The sequence below is a fragment of the Salmo salar genome, chromosome 07 (genome assembly GCF_965601325.2).
Source record: "Salmo salar chromosome 07, fSalSal1, whole genome shotgun sequence".
Lineage (NCBI taxonomy): Eukaryota > Metazoa > Chordata > Actinopteri > Salmoniformes > Salmonidae > Salmo > Salmo salar.
In genome coordinates this window covers 52792837-52817285 of record NC_138297.1, presented here as the reverse complement: position 1 = coordinate 52817285, position 24449 = coordinate 52792837, and the positions used below count along the sequence as shown (strand labels likewise).

Here is a 24449-nt window from a genome sequence, read left to right as displayed (position 1 = left end):
AGTAGAATTACCTAAGCCTGTCCCGCCCGGGTCCCCAGGTAATCCATTCACGTAATTAGCAAAGTACTATTCATCTACAGGGGGAGAGTGGCTTGGATACAGCTCCCTCAGCGCTCTGAGGCTGGGCCAATTAAATAGCTGGTATTAATACAGTCATGTACACACACACACACCTCTGGGATTAGAACACAGGGGTAGGCATCCCACCGGCCAATCCCCTGTGGATTGGGCCATATTGATCTGGCCTGAAGTCATCCCATTTAAAACATGAGGGACTCAATAGGGCGGTCACACTGTTAGAGTAATATAACTGATTGTTACTGTTAGGTCAGAGACCTGGGTGCAATTCAGTTGTTGGACGTGGTAGTAAAAGAACGAGCAGCTTCAAGCAGCATACTCAAAATATGCCTCTTCAATTGAGTGAAAGTGAATGGGAAGACTAGGGGGTAAGGATGGATTGATTCAAAGCAAAAAAGCTCCCAGCACACTGCACTTTCATAGAATCACTTGTTTATTTTGTGCCAACGTTTCGACCTCACACCCGTAGCTTTTGGTGGGAGAACAGTCTGCGAGTGTGAGGGTGTTCTTGTTTGCTTTCTATTTACCCAATACGTATGTCTTATCGTCACCTTGCTCCCAGCCTTGCCTCATGTTGTCCACATGTGTTTGCAATCCAGCCTGGTGACTGCCTGATGGTTTGGTGTAATGAGCATGTTTCTTATGATGCAGAGCTGGTGTTAACACTGCATCAACCCTCCCTCAGAGAATGAGCTCATATCTGAGCTTCCAACATAAAGAACCAAACAATCAATCTGTAAGTGATTCCAGGATATGGTCGGGAAGATATTGCAATCAGCGGGCTATACGGAAAGTCTAAGATCGTCAAGATGTACTGGTAAGAACGCTTTTGGAAATTGTGAAAAGTTGCAAGTTGTCTAGCGATTTACAGTATATCCACATACTGTATCATTAAATGAATGTGTACTGGATTGATGGTATTTTCTTATTTATTAACAGACATTGTTATATGCAGTAAATACCTATGGACACCTACTACTTGTTATTGACATACTTTACAGATTACATTTTAAAAAGCCTGGAATGAAAGGAATGGGTAGGTTTAAATGGTCACTTATCTCTTCATTTAGCTGTATCTGCTTGATCAGTGGCTTTCAGTGGAGGGTTTTTTGTTACTAAGCTATTTTTAAAATGCCCAGAATAAAATAGCTATAGGGCCGTTTTTCTTTCACTTATCTGAAATATGAGACGAGGCAAAGGCAATGCCTTTCTAATTCTAAAAGTTAAGACTGGAATATGTTAAACCTAATCTGAAAAGACTAAACAATGGATAGACAAGAGAACTCACTTCCTGTTCAAAATGCAGACACTAACCAGAAGTAGTACTTCTGCAGAGAAACCTATCCACCCACCAATAATGCAGTTATTGATTAACATGTCTGAGGCTCCCTTTGCTGCTGATTGGTCTGGTCTGAGGGGACCTCCTGATTGAATTGTGGACCCAACATAAATAATGGTCTGCTGGCATAGACCAAAAGAGCTTCTGGAATGCAACTGGTAAGCGGATATCAAGTGTCACTTTTCTCCTCTTTCCATTAATGCACTCGCTGCAGTTCCTTTTGACATGGGGAGGCGTGCAATCCTAGCATAGCCTTCGCTTGTTAAAAAAAACATGCATCAACAAAGGTAACAATGAGGCTGATAGCAGGCCTTTAAAATGAATTAAACCTAATTGAATTCCACTGTGTTGATGACAGAATGCATTCAGTTCCTGATTTAGGGCTGTGATTGGTCATGCACGCCTGTTGACCCCTGACCCCAGGAAGCATATAAAACAGCAGGATGTTTGCACAAGGCCAATTCATAAGTGCTGCGAGACACAGTGGCCAATATCCCCTCCCTTCTCTGTGCTAGCCTGCCAGTCCACTCTAATCAGACAAATTTGTCTTTGTTTCTACCTAATTTCTACAGCATGTGGAGGGAGGGAGGGAGGGACCACAATACACAGGGCCCCCTGCTTGCAGTTACTCATGGAGAATGAAGTCACCAGGTAAAATTAAAATGTATATCTTCATTGATCATGTGATTTCTAGATAAGATACTCTGTCCTTGGTGAAGGGAAAGCATGGTCACAATGCAATTTCATTTGTTTTGATTAGGGAGTGGGTTACATTTTATCATGTTTGGCTGGATGTTAGAGGTTAAAAGCATTATTCCTGGTGACTGGCTTCTGTGCATCCATAGCAGTCTGTTGGAAATGGATGGCAGTTGGAGTTGTAAGCTCTGGGATAGCCTGACCCTTGCTGATTTATGTTGCCTATCCTTATCTAACGCAGCAGTTTTTCTTGAACTTTGAACTTTCTATGAAACTCAAACAGCTTTGGTTGAGTTGAAAGTCAGGCTAAACTCAACATTTATTTATATTTTGATTCATTTGCTATCTAGATAGACATTTCAAATAACATTGAGGTTGTTCATCTGTGGGCCATTCAGGTCTCCATCTGTGTTGAAAGCTATTGTTTTTGGGGAATGTGAGGCGTTTACATGTTCCAAGATGGATGGCACTGACTTTCCCTTGCTCTGAGACTGTGTACATTATATCTTATTGTTACCATTTATGTAGCGAAAGGCTTGGACTTCTACATACACAAACTGGGCTTAGACTTTGGGCTGCCAGACAGACCACTGACAGCTATTCTGTGTTGAATGAGTAGGGATGAAAAGTGGAGGCAGATGTCATTCTCTCTATTTCCTCAGCTGTCAAAAAAGGTCATTCCTCTGATTGACACTTGGATTGTGATGGAGAACCATGACCATTCCCAGTTGACATGATCTGCTCAGGGAAGAATGGCCCTAGAATATTGATTAGCATCCCCTGCTTTGAACAGAACGACTACTGACCAATTCGCCACCGCCGTGAGCCGATTTGAAGAAGGAATGTCCCGTTGAGAATTGCTCTACATTGACACAAACTGATTAAAATTCCGGCAGAAGATCCCGGTGATGATCCACAGGAGTCTAGATGCAGAACTAAAAACGCCCTAAAGGAACCTTCTACCTTCACACTCATGTTAAACTGTCAGCTACAGCCAAGTAGATTATGATGGATCGGTCTGTGTGGAATGTTGTTTTCTAAAGGTTCTCTAGGCTCTGATTGGTTCACTAGTAACTCATCAGCGTCCGTCTTTAGGGGTGTTCAGTGTCAAAGTAATCAGAGGTATTATCAAAAGCTTTTGACCCACCAACCAAATCATTAGCATATTGCTGATAGGAGAATTTAGTCTGAGGTTAAAGCAACAATCCCCTTTACAAGATGGAATGCTGCTTTTAATACCAGATTTTCAGCTTCCAACTTACCGGTCGGCACGAATACGGGTGCATTCTTTCCGAGGCTTCGGTTGTGTGTTTTTAAACTAGTATCCATCTATAACCTCTCTGAGGAGGAAGAGTTAAGTCCTCCACCTGTCTAAAGGAAGGTCAAACTACATCCTGTGTGTTCAACTGTCAGCAAGGTCACATGACTTCCAGACAGGAGTCGCGTTTTGTGCTCCATGTTAGATCCTGGGAACTGATACACTCAGGATTGAAGGAGAGCGTTTTCAGATGTTCCTATTTCAGGAGTAGGAGCCCAGCTGGCTGTGCTGTTCTGATCTGTTCATACTGTGGTATTTTCCCTCCTTTGGCCACTTGCTTTGATATTGTTTCAATTTTCTGCCACAAAGGCAGTAGAACTCTCCATCAGTACTAGAACTCTTCATCAGTAGTGCTTGTTGGCTTATGGGAGATGAGGAGAAATAAATGAACACAATATCAGTGATGTAAAATGAGGGATGAAATGTAATCAAATCCAGAAGTCATTGTAATGAAATTGAATGGTGCTTTATGGGAGGGTAATGACCCATGTACTTGACAAGCATAGAGGAAGCTATGATAATGGAAGAGAATGAGAAGCACTATACTATAGCTCTGGTCATGAGGTGAAACTTACTGTGGTATCTGCCTATCGGTCAGTCTTTCCGCTCTCATCATTTGAATAACTTATTTAGTAGCTGGTAACATCCGCTGAGTAATGCTACACAGATGTCAATGTGAATGGAGCACTTTGAGCAGCTGAAACATGGACAGAAAGATATAGACTAGTCCATTCGCTATTATGAATCATCGGAGGAGGCAATTATTATAGTCTGCATGGGCCATTGGTCCTTTAAATTTGACCTTTTCCTGATAACTGTTCACATCATAAGGTAACATGTATCTGTACTAGACCCATTGTCACCCTCCAAAATCCATAAATCGAAATTATATGCCATAGATCCCTGGATAGGAAGGTCTGAATTATCTCTGCTAGCAACTGTAACTGTACACTTTATCACAGACAACGGCTAGACAAAACTACAGGAAGTGGTATAAATCTTATAACTCGACTCCAATATGCTTTTCCTATTGAAGTTAATGCCTGAGCTAGAGAGAACCTGCGATGGCACATAGGACATTATTATACTGTACCCCTTGCTGAGGTGTCTGGCACTGTGACAGACAATATTGTTCAGTGGCAGGGGGTGAGGGGTGGGGTTCTCCATACAGTTCACTGTGCTTTATACCAGACCTGGGTTCAGATACTATTTGAAATCTTTCAAATTCTTTTAGTGCTTGCTCTAGCCTGCCTTGGAGTGACAGATGGTCAGGGTTTGCACTGTTGCGACTACTCTATTGTTCCTAAAGCAAATTCAAGCCTAGCGGAAGTATTTACAAATTATTTCAGCTAGTGTTTAAACCCAGGTGTGGTGTATACATGTCATAAACAGGAAGGCCTCATACAGAGCCAGTCTAGGTCAAAGACAACAGATGGAGCAGTTGATTAAAGTTGACTTGTACAGTGCACTTTAGGGAAGGAAGGAGGAGAGAGTTTAACCGTTGATTGATCCCATAATGTAACTCTGGCCCTTCCTGTGGGACTTTCTGGGAGCTGGTATGCATGAGACTGTGTTGGCAGAACTAATGGTGAGACGCAGCGCTATTATTAGACACCTGATGTCTGTCTTTCCTCGCGCACTGGCTGCCTTAGTCTTCATTGGGCGACCTCGAAGGAATGCGATTCATAATAGGATCAGGTGTGGAGATATTATGAACAGTGTTCTGGGTTGAATTTAGTTTGTGGGATTCATGTAGTCTGGGGTCAAACAGACGTCAGCCAGAAGCTAGTTGAGAAGTAATCGTTCATTTTGACACAGACTCGCTCTTATGAGTCTGTCTGGGTATTATGAGTCACTTAGTTAATTGAGTTCCTCTTCTCCTTTCTCTATAGGCTGTTATTTCTGGACTTTCTGTCCAGCCTCCACTGTGAGATCACAGGATGTCCTTTAGATATGGAAATGCCCTCGTTTATAGAAAGTCTCCCTCTGTTTCCCTTTCAAATGCCAAGTCATTCCACATTAGACTGAAGAAGTAGTCTCGGCTGCACTGATTCTACCAGAACTGCAACTGTACTACAGTAATGGAATTCTTAAACACGGTCCGAGGGGAGCGCTTTAAAAGACGAGTGTCTGAGGAGATCTACCTCGAGCTGTTTCAACACCGACCGTGACTCCTGCTGAATTCCTCCTCTCTCTCTCTACGTCCAGGGTGGCTACGGCCAGTCTATTAATCTAACACACAGTGCTTTTCAGATCAGATTCCCCCCTCTCGCTGCCTGGTAGGTTGTTACTGATCCCACTATTCACGTTTTCTGCTGTTGTTATTGCAGTCTTTCATGGCTAAGTGGCAGCGGCGGCCTCAACTATGTGCTGTGTGGACAGATGGAGGGAGAGATATGCAAAACCAGAGCAGCTGCACCAACAGAGAAAACAATATGTCCTTACTTTACCTCTCGTAACACGCGAATCAATCCATCATGAGCTCGTTCAGGCGTCCACCACTCACGCTGCTGTCTCGTTATCACGCCCGTCATTCCCATGGTAATTGAGGAGAGGGTTTGCAATAAGCTTCAGTCCGCTGATTTGGATGTCGACTGCAATTTGGGTTGTATTTGTCATAGATGCATAGGCTGTCTGAAATGGCATGCTGTTCTCTATACACTGAGTGTTCAAAATATTAAGAACAGCTTTTTGCCCTCAAAACAGCCTCAAGTTGTCGGGGAATGGACTCTACATGGTGTCAAGCGTTCCACAGGGATGCTGGCCCATGTTGACTTCAATGCCGCCCAAAGTTGTGTCAAGTTGGCTTGGATGTCTTTTGTCTTGCCCATTCACTCTCTGAATGGCAGACATACACCATCCATGTTTCAACATCTCCAGACTTAAAAATCCTTCTTTAACCTGTCTCCTCCCCTTCATCTACACTGATTGAAGTGCATTTAACAAGCAACATCAATAAGGGATCATGGCGTTCACCAGGTGTTCCTAATGTTTTGAACACTCAGTGTATAGTGCACTACTTTTGACCAGAGCACTATGGAGTGCTTGTCCTCCAGCTGGTGGGGGTTCAATACCCATGTGTTGGATACACAGTGGGGGAGCAGGACAAGGTTGGCTCTCTGCCTCACATCTTTTATCTCCAATTAGTTGTTAATTGCAGCTAATTCGTTAGAGCCTGTAGCTATGATAATGACTTTGCAACTGTACTGTTTCACCAGGCAGTACTCACACAGTAGGAACCACTTGGAGGTTTCATTGGCTCAGTGGGTGAGAGCATGATGCTGGCAACACCAGGGTTGTGGGTTCAATTCCCACACAGGCCACTGAATACAGCTCTCTTAGTCACTTTCGCATCTGTTAAATGATGCGAAACTGAAGTCAAATGTCCAAAGAAAAATGAGTGTGGAGAAATCTTGATTTGTGTTAAGAATAAGACTAAACTTGAAGGGAGGAATATTCCATGCTCAGCCTGAGATTGTCCATATAGTCTCTGAGTTTTTGTTGTATTACACTATGAACTCTCCGGTATAGAATCACATACCATGAAAGCAGATGTGTGTGACGGAATATTTTTGCTTAGAGTGGAACCACCCATAACCCTAGCCAGCGCTCAATGTATTTAACTTCGGTGTGGCAAACAAAAAGCACATGCGTGTGTGTGTGCGTGGCCGCTTGTGAAACAAAGACACAGTCATAAGTACAGGTGGACAGTCCTGATTGCATGATGAATTCTCTAAACTGAAAGATTTATTTATCCTCCCAACAAGACGTTTTTGGAAAACTCCAAATGAAGCATAACAATGTTTTATCATCTCTGGCCTTTAGAATTTCTTCACAGAGCAGACATGTTTTACATGACACCACAGAGAATGCATTCTATTCTCAGTGTGAGAGAGTTGCAGCTACCTACATTGTTTACAGTGTCAGAGATCTGTTATTCAGAATGGTTCAGGTTCATTTCCCTCCTCTCGTCCTCTACAATAATGTCTCATTTCTGTATGTAACGTCATGAAGATAGTTGTAGCCCATCCCTTCTGTCTGGGGCTGACGTTCTCTCAGCTTCATCACAGCCATTAGTAATTTACTGCTCCTTCCTTCTCTCCTCTGTAGAGGGGCTGGTTAAAGAGGAGACCTTTCTGCCTCTATTCTCTCTGGGTGAAGAGAAGAGGCTTTACGGCCCTATGAAATGGTCTCTCCCGCTCTGCTGCTCCGTATCCTGACAGTTTAATTGGAGAGGCATAAATCAGCCCATCTGTCAGAGAGAGGGGTAATTATTTCCCTGTCTCCGCTACCAGCTTTACCGCCCTCTCTTCCTCCCTTAAATAGACATGTAGGAGCACACACACACACATAGTAGTAGTAAATGCACTCACACACACCCACTAAATTAAATGTGTCTTAATATTGTGTTGCAATGTATTTTTAACCAATTTAGTTTCAGAAAACACATTTGGAATGCATTTTTCGAGTTTATTGTATATTGAAAATGTATTGAACCATAACGCATTGACAAATGTGTATTTTCAATGGGGCGGTTTGCACCCAGCTCTCAAACTCTGAAAACTCAACCTCAAAGCTGTTAAAATGTAGAAGTGTAAGTCCTGCTTGCTTGCCTTTACACATAAACTGACAGGAATTCAAGTCATTCCAAGAGCAACACATGTGCCCGTTCATGGAAACACAACCTGGGTAGAATGTATAATACCTCCCAGCTCTCTGGAGAACCCTCTGGAAATATAACGCACAATGGCATGTGGCTACTATGTGTGGTAACACATCTCATTAATTTCAGTATGTGTCAGGCCTTTGAACAATGTGGTTTTGTTTTGGCACTATTCACTGGGCATTAGATGTACAAACGAGGAGATACCATTACATATCTCATCCTGAGGTTCCTACTCAACTCACTGGTGGAAAATCCAAGTAAATTCTCCCTCTTTTCAGAACCCCCTTAATTGTAACCCCCAAAGCTGACTCAGCACAACAGGGTTGTGTTCATTAGGCACCAAATGGAATAAAATGCACTGAAACAACGAGAGACTACCTGGACTTGTCTAATGAGAAATGTTCATTTTCATATTATGTTGCAAAACGTTTGAACATGACCCAGAACTCCAATGACCCTTTCAAACATGACCCAGAACTCCAATGACCCTTTCAAACATGAAGTGTGTTTGGTGGGTGTGTTTTTGGGAGACTCTGAAAGGGATATGGTCTCTGCATGGTATGGTTGCATGCTTCTGGTCTTAGAGAGGACATGCCACTCAGACCATGAGTCATAAGCTCCCGGAGAGAACTCTACAGTACAATAGTAGATCTCTCAGGGATGCACTAACCTGCCCTGTAAGTTAGAATTTAGGCTTCTGGCAATACCTTAGTAAAGGCAATGAAATAATAAAGTGTAATATATAATATTAGAATGGAGAGCCAGGCTATAAAAAAATCACACAAGTGGAGGAAATGAATTGGTTAGGAATATTTGTATGAATGCCATAGTAACTTCCATAGGATATCAAATTATCATCAGAATTCAAATAATGTCTAACAACCTATTTTAATATCTCAGCATTAAGAAAACATGTCCCCTGACTAACTCAATATCTGGGCTATAACATTTTACGACCCTACTGTGAAATATTTAATTTGCTGTTTTTGAAACTGTCTCCAGCCCATGTTAGATGTGATTTTATTATTTGGAAACGTTCAACAGGAATAATATTTAATATTGGGTTGGTGTGGAGTGAAGGAGGAAGGGTCTGTGTTGCTTTTAATCTACTGCTGAAGGGCAATGTGTTGGGAGTGGGCAGTGAGTGTCCTTAGGTAAACTGTTCAGGGCTCTGTTGGACATAAATGATTGTTACTGGCTCAGTCTCTCATATTCTCCTGCTTTCTCCCTGGTTGCCTCTGTCTGCCTGTGTGAGGTAGGAGTCCTCTGTCTGCCTGTGTGAGGTAGGAGTCCTCTGTCTGCCTGTGTGAGGTAGGAGTCCTCTGTCTGCCTGTGTGAGGTAGGAGTCCTCTGTCTGTGTGAGATGGGAATCCTCCACCAGATGAATGTTAGTACTGGGAGGGATTGGATGATCAGTCCGCTGTCTCGTTAGCTGACGGAGGGGGAGAGAGAGAAGCGAGGAGGGGGTGACTTCAGTAGAGTATGTAATAGGAAACCAGCCCTTTCTCTCTCTCCTCCTCTCTCTACCCTTCCTTCTCTCATCTCTTTCACTCATCAAGTCTGTCCTGCAGGCGGTTGGATGTAATAGCAGCAGAGCTCTCTCCTCTGCCTTCTTTCTGGGTTAGTCACCAGGGAACCGTCTCAGTGGTACTTAAGTGCTTGACGAGGATAAGGACTGGGTCAACACAGGAACAATCAGGGAACCAGGGCTTCGGGATCGAGACAGTGCAGGAGAGGAGCCTTATAAGGTGGGTCCTTGGCTGGGCTGTCCTAGGCTGGGACAGGGGTGTGTGGACAGTCAATCTTTGTGACAGAGAGATCACTCACCGGGGCCGTGAAAGAGAGGCGGTAGTGGAAGAGAGCTGCATGGACTCGGGCTAACAGGTGCAGGGTCCCACTGGTAGACTGAGACTGAAAGGGAATAAGAACGGCTGAAAGGAACACATTTAGAAAGGAACACATTTAGAAAGGAACACAAGTATTAGCAAAAGCTCCTAAAGACTTGATCCAAATATATCTGCATTTGTGTCTTGTTAATTTAGATACCTGTTTACGGTTTGGTGGCTTATTTTTCTCCTTTCTATAATGATGGATAAGGGGTTCTGTGTTGAGTATTGTGAAGATATGTCTGAAATGACATGCTGTGAGGTGTCTGATAAGTAATGCTGACCATTGAATGTGTTTTTTATTATTGTTCTTCATCACTGATGTTTGCACACCATACTGTATTTATGGTGGGGTAAATGTTATTAACATTGAGTAGAAATAAGTAGAATTGTTATAGGACGTACTATTACAAATGTATCAGGGTGATCACAAGTGTGCCTTTGCTCTGGGACTGAGATTGTCACGTTGTCTGACGTTAACTATATGAGTAAAAATGGAAGGTTGTGAGTCTGAGATGATTGACTATAAACCAAAGATATAGTAAAAAGTATTATTCAATTCAACAGGTTGCTGTTGAGCCCTGAAACCTCAATTTTTATTACAAAAACATTTGTTTTTCTTAGCTCTTCCTGGTCAAACGTGTGCTTGGCAACATGTCCATGTACCCGAGCCGTTAACTTGTGAGTGACAGGGTGTGGTGTGAACACTCGGAGCCCCTCTGTTAGATCCTGTAGGCGGAGGGAAGACTCCGATACAGACAATTCACACAGAGTTCAACTCTTTACTCTCAGAATATTATTATTATCTGTTTACCATCTTTTATTTATATGCTCTAGGTCTAAATAGCATCTCTGTCATGACTAGAGAGAGAGACTCTCTCTCATGTAATTGATGTGTTGTAATTACAGTGTGGTTATCGCTAAAGTAGGAATCTTTGTACAAATAGAACCAGGAAGAAGAGCGAATCTAGACAAACAATCCATTTATCAAGTCGTAATCCAGATGGGACTGCTTTTTCCTCATTACGGTCCATGTACGGTGCATTCGGAAAATATTCAGACCCCTTGACTTTTTCCACATTTTGTTATGTTACAGCCTTATTCTAAAATGGATAAAGAAAATTCCCCTCATCAATCTACACACAATACCGCATAATGACGACGATCTAGTGTACAAAGCCATATGGAGAGCCATAAACGTATACATTAATTTGTCTGGCGAGACTGTACTCTGTCCAGAAATACTGCTGCTTGCAAATGTAATATTTCATTTTTTTTTTATATACATTTGCATAAGTATTCAGACCCTTTACTCAGTACTTTGTTGAAGCACCTTTGGCAGCAATTACAGCCTTGAGTCTTCTTATGTATGACACTACAAGCTTGGTACACCTGTATTTGGGGAGTTTCTCCCATTCTTCTCTGTAGATCCTTTCAGGCTCTGTTAGGTTGGGTGGGAAGCGTTGCTGGACAGCTATTTGCAGGACTCTCCAGAGATGTTCGATCGGGTTCAAGTCCGGGCTCTGGCGAAAGGACATTCAAAGACTTGTCCCAAAGCCATGCCTGCGTTGTCTTGGCTGTGTGCTTAGGGTCGTTGTCCTGTTGGAAGGTGAACCTTTGCCCCTGTCTGAGGTCCGGAGTGCTCTGGAGCAGGTTTTCATCAGGGATCTCTGTTCCATTCATCTTTCCCTCGATCCTGACTAGTCTCCCAGTTCCTGCTACTGAAAAACATCCCCACAGCATGATGCTGCCACCACCATGCTTCACCGTAGGGATGGTGTCAGGTTTCCTCCATACGGGATGCTTGGCCTTCAGGCCAAAGAGTACAATCATGGTTTCAAATAAAATGTTATTGGTCACATACACATGGTTAGCAGATGTCATTGCGAGTGTAGCGAAATGCTTATGCTTCTAGATCCGACAGCGCAGCAGTATCTAACAGGTAATATCATCAATTCCACAACAAAACCTAATACACACAATCTAGTAAAGGAATTGGATAAGAATATAGAAATATATGGATGAGTAGTGACAGGGCGGCTAAGACGCAAAAGATAGTGTAGGATTCAGTATATACATATGAGATGAGTAATGCGAGATGTAAACATTCTTAGTGGCATTATTAAAGTGACTAGTGTTCTATTTATTAAAGTGGCCAATGATATCAAGTCTGTAAGTAGGCAGCCGCCTCTCTGTGCTAGTGATGGCTGTTTAACAATCTGATGGCCTTGAGATAGAAGCTGTTTTTCAATATCTCGGTCCCAGCTTTGATGCACCTGTACTGACCTCGCCTTCTGGATGGAAGCGGGGTGAACAGGAAGTGGCTCGGATGGTTATTGTCCTTGATGATCTTTTTGCCTTCCTGTGAAATCGGGTGTTGTAGGTGTTCTGGAGGGCAGGTAGTTTGACCCCGATGATGCATTGTGCAGACTGCACCACCCTCTGGAGAGCCCTGCGGTTGTGGGCGGTGCGGTTACCGTACCAGGCGGTGATACAGCCCGAAAGGATGCTCTCATTTGTGCACCTATAAAAGTTAGTGAGGGTTTTTGATGACATGTCACATTTTCTTCAGCCTCCTGAGGTAGAAGAGGTGCTGTTGCGCCTTCTTCACCACACTGTCTGTGTGGGTGGACCATTTCAGTTTGTCAGTGATATGTACACTGAGGAACTTAACTTTCCACCTTCTCCAATGCTGTCCCGTGGATGGGGGGGAGTGCTCCCTTTGCTGAAGTCCACAATCATCTCTCTTGTTTTGCTGACATTGAGTGAGAGGTTATTTTCCTGACACCACACTCCGAGAGCCCTCACCTCCTCTCTGTAGGCTGTCTCGTCATTGTTGGTAATCAAGCCCACTGTTGTGTCGTCTGCAAACTTGATGATTGAGTAGAGGCATGCATGGCCATGCAGTCATGGGTGAACAGGGAGTACAGGAGGGGGCTGAGAACGCACCCTTGTGGGGCCCCAGTGTTGAGGATCAGCAGAGTGGAGATGTTGTTTCCTACCTTCACCTCCTGGGGGTGGCCCGTCAGGAAGTCCAGGTACCCAATTGCACAGGGCGGGGTTGAGACCCAAGGTCTCAAGTTTAATGATGAGTTTGGAGGGTACTATGGTGTTGAATGCTGAGCTTTAGTCAATGAACAGCATTCTTACGTAGGTATTCCTCTTGTCCAGATGGGATAGGGCAGTGTGACGGCGATTGCATCGTCTGCGGACCTATTGGAGCGGTAAGCAAATTGCAGTGGGTCTAGGGTGTCAGGTAGGGTCTCAAAGCACTTCATGAAGACAGAAGTGAATGCTACGGGGCGGTAGGCATTTAGTTCAGCTACCTTTGCTTTCTTAGAAACAGGAACAATGGTGGCCATCTAAAAACATGTAGGGACAGCAGACTGGGTTAGGGATTGATTGAATATGTCCGTAAACACACCAGCCAGCTGGTCTGCGCATGCTCTGAGGACGTGGCTAGGGATGCCGTCTGGCCTGGAAGCCTTGCGAGGGTTAACACGTTTAAATGTTTTACTCACGTCAGCCACGGAGAAGGAGAGCCCACAGTCTTTGGTAGCGGGCCGTGTCGGTGGCTGGCACTGTTATCCTCAAAGCGGGCAAAGAAGATGTTTAGTTTGTCTGGAAGCAAGGGGCTGTTTTCTGTTTGTAATCCGTGATTGTCTGTAGACCCTGCGACATAGGTCTCGTGTTTGAGCCGTTGAATTGCGACTCCACTTTGTCTCTATACTGATACTTTGCTTGTTTGATTGCCTTACGGAGGGAATAACTACACTGTTTGTATTTGGCCATATTCCCAGTCGCCGTGCCACGATTATATGCGGTGGAACGTGGTTTCTGTTTAGATTGAATGCTGCCATCAATCCACGGTTTCTGGTTAGGGAAGGTTTTAATAGTCACAGTGGGTACAACATCTCCCATACACTTCCTTAAACTCGCTCACCGAGTCAGCGTATACGTCAATGTTATTCTCTGAGGCTATCCGGAACATATCCCAGTCCACGTGATCGAAGCAATTTTGAAGTGTGGAAACTGATTGGATAGACCTAAGAACGGGCGCTTCCTGTTTTATTTTCTGCCTATAGGAAGGAAGGAAGGAAGGAAGGAAGGAAGGAAGGAAGCAACAAGGTGGCGTCATGGTCAGATTTGCCAAATGGAGTGCAGGGGAGGGCCTTGTATGCATTGTAGAAGTGGTAGCAATGCTTGAGCGTGTGACTCGCTCATGTTCAATTAGACCAGAGAATCTTGTTTCTCATGGTCTGAGGGTCTTTAAGTGCCTTTTGGCAAATTCCAAGCGGGCTGTCATGTGTCCTTTACTGAGGAGCGGCTTCCGTCTGACCACTACTATTAAGGCCTGATTGGTGGAGTGCTGCAGAGATGGTTGTCCTTCTGGAAGGTTCTCTCATCTCCACAGTGGAACTCTGGAGCTCTGTCAGAGTGACCATCGGGTTCTTGGTCACCTCCCTTTCCAAGGCCCTTCTTCCCCGATTGCTCAGTTTGGCCAGGATGCCAGCTCTAGGAAGAGTCTTAGTGGTTCCAAACTTCTTCCATTTAAGAATGATGCAGTGTTCTTGGGGACCTTCAATGCTGCAGACATTTTTTGGTAACCTTCCCAGATCTGTGCCTTGACACAATCCTGTCTCGGAGCTCTACGGACAATTCCATCGACCTCATGGCTTGGTTTTTGCTCTGACATGCCCTGTCAACAGTGGGACCTTATATAGACAGGTGTGTGCCTTTCCAAATCATCTCCAATCAATTGAATTTACCACAGGTGGGCTCCAATCATTTTGTAAAAACATCTCAAGGATGATCAATGGAAACGGGATGCATCTGAGTTCAATTTCAAGTCTCATAGCAAAGGGTCTGAATACTTATGTAAATAAGGTATTTCTGTATTTTATTTTTTATTTAAAAAAAATCTAAACCTGTATTCGGTTTGCCGTTTTGATATTGTGTGTAGATTGAGGAAAAATATTAATTTAATTAATTTTAGAATAAGTCTAACCTAACAAGTGGAAAAAGTCAAGGGGTCTGAATACTTTCCCAATGCACTGTAAACATGCTCAATTGTTTAAAATGTTAATAGTCCATTACAAAAGACAGACAGGGGAATTGCTCTCATTCAGTAAAGACATGACGGCAGGGCCAGACAATCAGATCTCCTGTTCGGCATCTAAGAAAAACAAATTGGTCTTAAAATGTCATCATACATTCATCAATTAGTCGTTTTTGAAAAGAGATAGGAAATTCATTAGGCAAAGGGCCAAGCAACACACAATAAACCCAATTATCGTTATACCCCTTCGGTAATGCATTGCTGTATTTATTCAAGTCCACCTCCTTTATGGAGACCGATTTAATTGTCATCTCCAGGATTCCTGGCAAGGCTTCGACAAGCAGAAATATTTCTGAACTGACTAGTCTCGCCAGACAAATGAATGTTTATGGCGATCCACATGGCTTTGTACACCAGAATGTGTAGCATTGCTCCTTATAAGGCTGTTATGTTTATCAATGTGGAGCTTGATTGTGTACATGGAGCACTGCTAGACATGCCTTAGGAGGTTAGGCAGGTCAGTTGTACTAGTTAGGTGCCAGTCATATTTGTAGGGATCTCCATGATATCACCGGACAGGTTATACAGTGGTAGATTTAAAGCAGGAGAGAAGTTCCAGTTGTATGTGTCTGGTGAGGTGGTGTGTCATGGCAGGCCTGTGTCTTATCTCACAGTAATGACTCTTGGCACTCAGCAGCAGTAGAGGCTCCGGTCTCCAGTGATGGTTTAAGCAGCTGTGAGGCTGACATCTCCAGTCCGGCGTAAGGGCTTCTCTCTCCGGGAACTCACCCCAGCTAGGGTGGGCTGGGATCGGGAGGGCTGGGGCTAGGGCCAGGGCCGGTTTAGGAAGCCATGCTGCCAAAGATCTTAGCCCTTCTGCACTTTTCCATATGCGTTCTAACTCTTCACACGACGACCCAAGCCCATCATGCAGGTTACATTTCAGCTGGGTGACATATGGTTCATCTGATCCCAGTACCTCAAACTTTCCATCAGCTGCATACCAAACTGAAAGTTTCATAGATATCTCACCCTCATCTATAAGCCATGAGAATATAGATCTGCCTTTGTGTGGGTACATTTTGTTTCCCCCATTTTTATTTTATTTTCTATTAAACCAAAATGGATCCTTTGTGCACAATACATTGAGTGGCGTGGCCATGGGCAGAAGAGCCTGCTCAGTTTTTCAGAGGCAGTGAGAAGCTCAGTCTTTGGTTAGCAGTAAGATAATCTCTCTACAGGAGAAAGTCCTCAGGTATTACCAGTCTTTATCAATAATGGAGCTCCTCTTGTCCAGTAATGGAAGCCGAGTGAAGGCAGAGAGGAGATTCTCCTTCAGCTCTTTTGTGTAGATGAATCTCATCCATAACAGTGAGCCATGTTAAAGGACATGGTAACTGATGGATTTAACTGTCATGTGACACTCTCTCTCTCCTTTAACAGGAAGTAGACGCCATAGGACAGGAATAGTTAACTAGCAGTGCTGCAGCCCTCCATTTTCATCCTACCTTTCTAATCAGGAATTGTTTCAGACCTGGGAAACCAGATGAGTGAATCAATCAATTACTGGGATCTATTAACAACCGGGAAGAGAAGAAAATCAGCAGTGCTGTAGCCCTCGGACTGGATTTGAGCATCCCTGCCGTATCTGTGGTACTGTAGTCTGACCAGTGATGTACCTCTCTCCTCCTCCCTCAGGTCGTTTGGACTAGGTGTGATTCCTGAGGCCCTGCTGCCATGAGGTCGCTGGAGGGGGTCGTGAAGACCCCGCCCTGGATAGGAGTTGGACCTACCCTCCTGGCTCTCTCTCTCCTCCTCACTTGTGTCTCCAGCTTCCTCCAGCCACTGCCAAGAGTCTTCCTCTCCTTCGAAGGTAAAGAAATGTCCTGTTTACTCCAACAGTGAATCCCTAAGCATCGGACAGACATGTCCTCCATCTAACCTTCTCCAGAACACCAGTAAAGCATTACCTCAGGCTTAGTCTCATCCTGGTCTGCTGTGTTTCACCACAGCTGTGATGAGCTTACAGAACACAATGAAGCTATTAGTTTATGGTGTTAATGGGTAACATATGGTCAATAACAGATTGATGCCCATCCACAGGATGTACAATCATCTTCGTCATTTTGAACTAACAAGAAAATACTATATAATTACCTTCTCTGCAATGTCTGAGATGAGGCCATCTCAGACATTCCCTTAGATGTTTGTGTTTGACATTTAATCAGTGTTCTGTGCCAGATAGTGGGAGGGCGGCTCTAACCTTTATAGTACCGATGCTGCTTAGTCCCTGTGGGACTTAACATTGTCGGGGTATTGCCGGGGTATCCTGGAATGACATTGACCTCATCCCGTCAGTAGATGATGCCTGGATATTCTTTAAAAGTGCCTTCCTCACCATCTTAAATAAGCATGCCCCACTCCAAAAAAAAAAATTGAACTAGGAATAGATATAGTCCTTGGTTCACTCCAGACCTGTCTGCCCTTGACCAGCACAACATCCTGTGGCGTTCGGCATTAGCATCGAATAGCCCCAGTGATATGCAACTTTTCAGGGAAGTTAGGAACAAATATACACAGGCAGTTAGAAAAGCTAAGGCTAGCTTTTTCAAACACAAATTTGCATCCTGTAGTACTAACTCAAAAAGGTTCTGGGACACTAAAGTCGATGGAGAATAAGAGCACCTCCTCCCAGCTGCCCACTGCTCTGAGGCTAGGAAACACTGTTACCACCGATTTTTTTATTTTATTTATTTTTTTGTATTTTTTTGTATTTTTTTAAATCCACTATAATTGAGAATTTCAATAAGCATTTCTCTACGGCTGGCCATGCTTTCCACCTGGCTACCCCTACCCCGGTCAACTGCCCGGCACCCTCCACAGCAACCTGCCAAAGCCCCCACCATTTCTCCTTCACCCAAATCCAGATAGCTGATGTTCTGAAAGAGCTGCAAAATCTGGACCCATACAAATCAGCCGGGCTAGACAATCTGGACCCTGTCTTTCTAAAATGATCTCTCCCGAAATTGTTGCAACCCCTATTACTAGCCTGTTCAACCTCTCTCTCGTATCGTCTGAGATTCCCAAAGATTGGAAAGCTGCCGCGGTCATCCGCCTCTTCAAAGGGGGTGACACTCTAGACCCAAACTGCTACAGACATATATCTATCCTACCCTGTCTTTCTAAGGTCTTCGAAAGCCAAGTTAACAAACAGATTACTGACCATTTCGAATCCCACCGTACCTTCTCCGCTATGCAATTTGGTTTCAGAGCTGGTCATGGGTGCACCTTAGCCACGCTCAAGGTCCTAAACGTCATCATAACTGCCATCGATAAGAGAAAATACTGTGCAGCCGTATTCATCAACCTGGCCAAGGCTTTCGACTCTGTCAATCACCACATTCTTATTGGCAGACTCAACAGCCTTGGTTTCTCAAATGATTGCCTCGCCTGGTTTACCAACTACTTCTCTGATAAAGTTCAGTGTGTCAAATCGGAGGGCCTGTTGTCCGGACCTCTGGCAGTCTCTATGGGGGTACCAGAGAGTTCAATTCTCAGGCTGACTCTTTTCTCTGTATATATCAACGATGTCGCTCTTGCTTTGGGTGATTCCCTGATCCACCTCTACGCAGATGACACCATTCTGTATACATCTGGCCCTTCTTTGGACACTGTGTTAACTAACCTCCAGACGAGCTTCAATGCCATACAACTCTCCTTCTGTGGCCTCCAACTGCTCTTAAACGCAGGTAAAACTAAATGCATGCTCTTCAACCGATTGCTGCCCGCACCTGTCAGCTCGTCCAGCATCACTAGTCTGGACGGCTCTGACTTAGAATACGTGAACAACTACTAATACCTAGGTGTCTGGTTAGACTGTAAACTCTCCTTCCAGACTCACATTAAGCATCTCAATCCAAAATGAAATCTAGAATCGGCTTCCTATATCGCAACAAAGCATCATTCACTCATGCTGCCAAACACGCCCTCGTAAAACTGACCCTCCTACCGATCCTCGACTTCGGTGATGTCATCTATAAAATAGCCTCCAACACTCTACTCAACAAACTGGATGCAGTCTATCACAGTGCCATCCGTTTTGTCACCAAAGCCCCATACACTACCCACCATTGCGACCTGTACGCTCTCGTTGGTTGGCCCTCGTCATACTCGTCGCCAAACCCACTGGCTCCAGGTCATCTACAAGTCTCTGCTAGGTAAAGCCCCGCCTTATCTCAGCTCACTGGTCACCATAGCAGCACCCACTCGTAGCATACCTGCTACAGCAGGTATATCTCACTGGTCACCCCCAAACAAAGCCAATTCCTCCTTTGGTCATCTTTCCTTCCAGTTCTCTGCTGCCAATGACTGGAACGAACTGCAGAAATCTCTGAAACTCGAGACTCATATCTCCCTCATTAGCTTTAAGCACCAACTGTCAGAGCAGCTCACAGATCACTGCACCTGTACATAGATGGGCTGTTTACAGATGGGCTATCTACCTACCTCATTCCCATACTGTATTCATTTATTTATCTTGCTCCTTTGCACCCCAGTATCTCTACTTGCACATTCATCTTCTGCACATCTACCATTCCAGTGTTTAATTGCTGTATTGTAATTACTTCGCCACCATGGCCTATTTAGTGCCTTAACTTACCTCATTTGCACTCACTGTATAGACTTTTTGTTTTCTTTTGTTCTACTGTATTATTGACTGTATGTTTTGTTCATTCCATGTGTAACTCTGTTGTATGTGTCGAATTGCTACGCTTTATCTTGGCCAGGTCGCAGTTGCAAATGAGAACTTGTTCTCAACTAGCCTACCTGGTTAAATAAACGTGAAATAAATAAAAAAATTGTCAGGTTCTTGGTTTGGGCCTGTGAGACCCTGAGATCGTGGTTCCATTTTTCAGTTCTATTCCATGTCATTGCGGCGAGCCAGAGCCGTACCTCTGTGAGATTGTACTGTGTCATGACTGACTGCCCTGGCTCAGCCTGGTCCTGGTTAAACTTTAAACACACCCAGTGGGTGGAGGCACTGTTTCCTTTCCCTGTGAGTGTTACAGCCTCTTGGTTTGATTCTGTTTTATTTAATTTCCTTGACACAGATGATTGGATGAATTATTAACCCTCTGAACTGGGGAGGAGGCTGGAGGGGTTGTTTCTCATGCTTTCAGGAACCACCTACCCCTCATAAGTGGTGTAACTGTACACTGGTGTTGATGTTGTACAGCAACTGCTGGGTATGTTTGATTATCTTTCAGTACCTCCAGGCTGATTTATTTAGTCCAATGCAGGAAACACTGTGGCTGTGCTATGTCTTTGTTGCACATGTGTCTGTGCGGCATCTGAGTGTGAAGAGGTGTTGTGACTGTGACTCATTGTCTTTGGAAAAGCTGTGATATATATATATACATACATACTGTGGTCATCTTTTTCCTTGACTCCCAGCACCTTTCTCTTCCTCTAACTGGCTCTCATCCTCTTTCCGCCCCTTTTCTCCTACTGTCTCCTTCTTTCCTTCCCTGACTTTCTCTCTCCTCTCCCTCTCTTCTTCTCTCTGTGATTGTCTCGAGTGCTGTAGCCCAGCTGTCAGACAGACGGTCAGTGAAACGCCCCACTCAGCAGAGCTGCTCACAGACAGGACCCAGGCTGTATAGACTTGTCTAGGGGATGTGTGGAGCGTTGCGGGTGGCTTGGAAAAAGCCTGCTCGCTCACTGCAAACAGACCAAACCACTGAAATACCTCTGGCTTTTACATACAACCACGGTAGGCCTATTCACTCCTGCCCTGTTAAAATGGCTGACCTCCAGGATTCACGGTCAACATGCAGGGAATGAATCTATCCCTGCTGCTGATCATGTGATTGGTTAATCCCTTTTCCATGTGTGGATATGATTTGTCCCCATTTCCTGCTTTAGTTTGGTTCTACTGTATCTGAGTGTAACGTCAAAGGGAACGATTATCAGTCAAATAGTTCCTAAAGTGGTTCTTGGTTGGGTAGCTCTGGTTTTGTGGTGGACCGGTAGTAGCTCGATTTATTTTTTTTATTTGAAAAGTCAGGTGTGTGTGTCACTTAGGATGATCTATGTAGGTGCTTTGCTGTGCTTCATTCCCATGGGACTCATTGGATTGAATTAGTGTGAAAACAGAAGCGAAGGGGATTTGGCAGTGACTGGAAGGACATTTCAAGGTAAATAAAGGAATGGAGATTTGATTGTGAGCCAAGATTTCAGGTGTTGGTTAGCTTCCATGCTGTGATTTTTAAAGCTATTCTGTCCGGGATGTTAAGCACGGGAGTTGAGCTGAACTGATCTATGTTGGTGGAGCTGGAAATCCTTTTTCGTTGGGGCGGACAGGCTCCATATTTCACCCTGCCTTCAGTGGAGCTTCTGCCTGGGAGAGATCCAGATGTAGGGAGTTTGAGACTCCTCTGACCCAGGGAGAGGGCTCTTCTCTCCAATAAACTCCAGTGTGGACGTCCTCACTGAGGGAAGTATTTGGGGTGCATGAGCTCTCTCCAGTACCAGGTTGGGGAGAGGTGAGGTGCAGGGCCCAGAGAGGGTAACAGGTGGGGGGTCCAGTCAGCAGCAAGTGTAAGGGTGTGTGTCAAAGGTTCTGCACTGGAGGCGAGATATACTGTAGTTCCCTAGAGTAAAGACTCTTTATTATTACAGCCTAAACTGACTAAACCAAAAAAGAGAAAATAAACTCTGGGAGGAGACTTGTCAGTACACAGTCTCTCTCTCTCTCTCTCTCTCTCTCGCTACCCCTCTCTCTCTCGCTACCCCTCTCGCTACCCATCTTTTCTTGCCTCTCCTGAAACTCTAGCCGAGGGTAAGGCAAGTTCACGTGGCTGAGTGAGTCAGCTCGCGTCTCCAGGAGTAGTTGCCATCACTGACATTCCTGCTCCCTCACACTGCTTAATCTTGTCTTGGAGAAGCAAATGGGACGGCAACCAAAACACAATAATAAACACTGAGAAACGCAGGCCCCAGAACGCAGCCCTATATAATAAACAGTCAAATACGGCCATACGTTTCAGTGAAGCTGGAAAATATATGAGGGGTTTCAATTTGTAGCAAAAATTATTATGAATGATAAGAGATTGTTTTTAAATTTGTTTTCAATCACTTTTATTTTCCCCAATATTTAGTCTAGCGTCGCCTTTCATTTGACATATTCCAAAACACAAACTCCATCTGTCTCAGTGAAAGTTAAAATAATGAATAGCGGACCGCTCCGAAGTCTGTGTTTTGTCAACCACGGATAAGATAAGGGCCATATTTTCCCATGAATCATTCAAATGTGAGAATGGTACAAAGCCCAGGACTGAGGACTGAATAATAAACCACTAACATTGAGGCGTCCTATATCTTTCTCTGAGCAGGTGAGGTGTAGATTAGACTGGACTTGGTCTAATCCTAGGCTGTCAATTAACTTCTGGGCCACATCCTGACTGATGGCAGCCCATTCTTGCATAATCAATGCTTGAAGTTTGTCAGAATTTGTGGGTTTTTGTTTGTCCACCCGCCTCTTGAGGATTGACCACAAGTTCTCAATGGGATTAAGGTCTGGGGAGTTTCCTGGCCATGGACCCAAAATATCTATGTTTTGTTCCCCGAGCCACTTAGTTATCACTTTTGCCTTATGGCAAGTTGCTCCATCATGCTGGAAAAGGCATTGTTCGTCACCAAACTGTTCCTGGATGGTTGGGAGAAGTTTTTCTCGGAGGATGTGTTTGTGCCATTCTTTATTCATGGCTGTGTTCTTTGGCAGAATTGTGAGTGAGCCCACTCCCTTGGCTGAGAAGCAACCCCACACATGAATGGTCTCAGGATGCTTTACTGTTGGCATGACACAGGACTGATGGTAGTGCTCACCTTGTCTTCTCCGGGCAAGCTTTTTTTCCGGATGCCCCAAACAATCAGAAAGGCGATTCATCAGAGAAAATGACTTTACCCCAGTCCTCAGCAGTCCAATTCCTGTACCTTTTGCAGAATATCAGTCTGTCCCTGATATTTTTCCTGGAGAGAAATGGCTTCTTTGCTGCCCTTCTTGACACCAGGCCATCCTCAAAGTCTTCGCCTCACTGTGCATGCAGATGCACTCACACCTGCCTGCTGTCATTCCTGAGCTAGCTCTGTACTGGTGGTGCTCTGATCAACTTTAGAGAATGACACAAATATACATTTTTCACAAAGTCTGCATGATGGCAATTTGCATATACTCCAGAATCAACTTTAGGAGGTGGTCCTGTCGCTTGCTGGACTTTCTTGGGTGCCCTGAAGCCTTCTTCACAATGATTGAACCGCTCTCCTTGAAGTTCTTGATGATCCAATAAATGGTTGATTTTAGGTGTAATCTTACTGGCAGCAATATCCTTGCCTGTGAAGCCCTTTTTGTGCAAAGCAATGATGACGACACGTGTTTCCTTGGAGGTAACCATGGTTGACGGAGGAAGAACAATGATTCCAAGCACCACCCTCCTTTTGAAGCTTCCAGTCTGTTATTCAAACTCAATCAGCATGACAGAGTGATCTCCAGCCTTGTCCTCGTCAACACTCACACCTGTGTTAATGAGAGAATCACTGACATGTCAGATGGTCCTTTTGTTGCAGGGCTGAAATGCAGTGGAAATGTTTTTTGGGGATTCAGTTCCTTTGCATGTCAAAGAGGGACTTTGCAATTAATTGCAATTCATCTGATCACTCTTCATAACATTCTGGAGTATATGCAAATTGCCATCATGCAGACTTTGTGAAAAATGTATATTTGTGTCATTCTCAACTTTTGGCCACGACTGTACAAGTCAAGTGCACTGCGATGTCGATAATCTGTGTTTATTTAAATCCCTGCCATAGATTATATGGAGAAATGTTTCAATTTCAACTAAGGTGGAAAATGAATCTGGGTCTGGTCCAGTTGTCATATAGCATTGTCCTTTCTCAACCCGATTCAGTGACATAGGTGATATGCTATTAATCAGAAACAGAATTCACTTTTCTCTCTTTGCTTTTTACCCTGCAAAATATACTTTCAAACATACAGTATCTGGATTTCATCTCAGTTTATTTGGCCAAATTGCTGAGCATAGAAGAAAACGTTAGATCATCAGAAAGGCCCTGGCTCATGCCATATTGATACTTTGTCGTTTGACCCATGTGAAACATTTGACAACCTTTTGTTGGCTGCGTTCTGCACCTACCAGTGAGTTTACAAGCCAATACGACAATGTTTTAGCCCTGATCTAATTGTTAGGAGGCCGTGTTAATGAGTTGCCTGTCCAGGGCTATGGCTATATGGTACTTATCACACATCTAAGGCTGTCTGTATACGGTCTGGTAGGATGATTTGGGTTTTGTTTCTCTCTCTGGGTGATTTGTGAAGAGGATTCTACACT

General features: G+C 44.2%; 1 protein-coding gene across 2 annotated transcripts in view; it reads left to right on the top strand.

The window, feature by feature from the left end:
* Positions 1 to 1884: 1884 nt before the first annotated feature.
* LOC106609494 (semaphorin-3C) overlaps positions 1885 to 24449 on the top strand; it is a 52029-nt gene continuing 29464 nt past the window's right edge. The window contains exons 1-2 of one of the 2 annotated variants that reach the window (XM_014208368.3): positions 1885 to 2068; positions 16741 to 16915. In XM_014208368.3, coding sequence (XP_014063843.2) covers positions 16780 to 16915 — 136 coding nt within the window. In that variant the 5' untranslated portion in view covers positions 1885 to 2068; positions 16741 to 16779. Of the gene's footprint in view, positions 2069 to 9628; positions 9846 to 16740; positions 16916 to 24449 lie in introns of those variants that run through there. The other variant, XM_014208367.3, reaches the window with a different exon arrangement.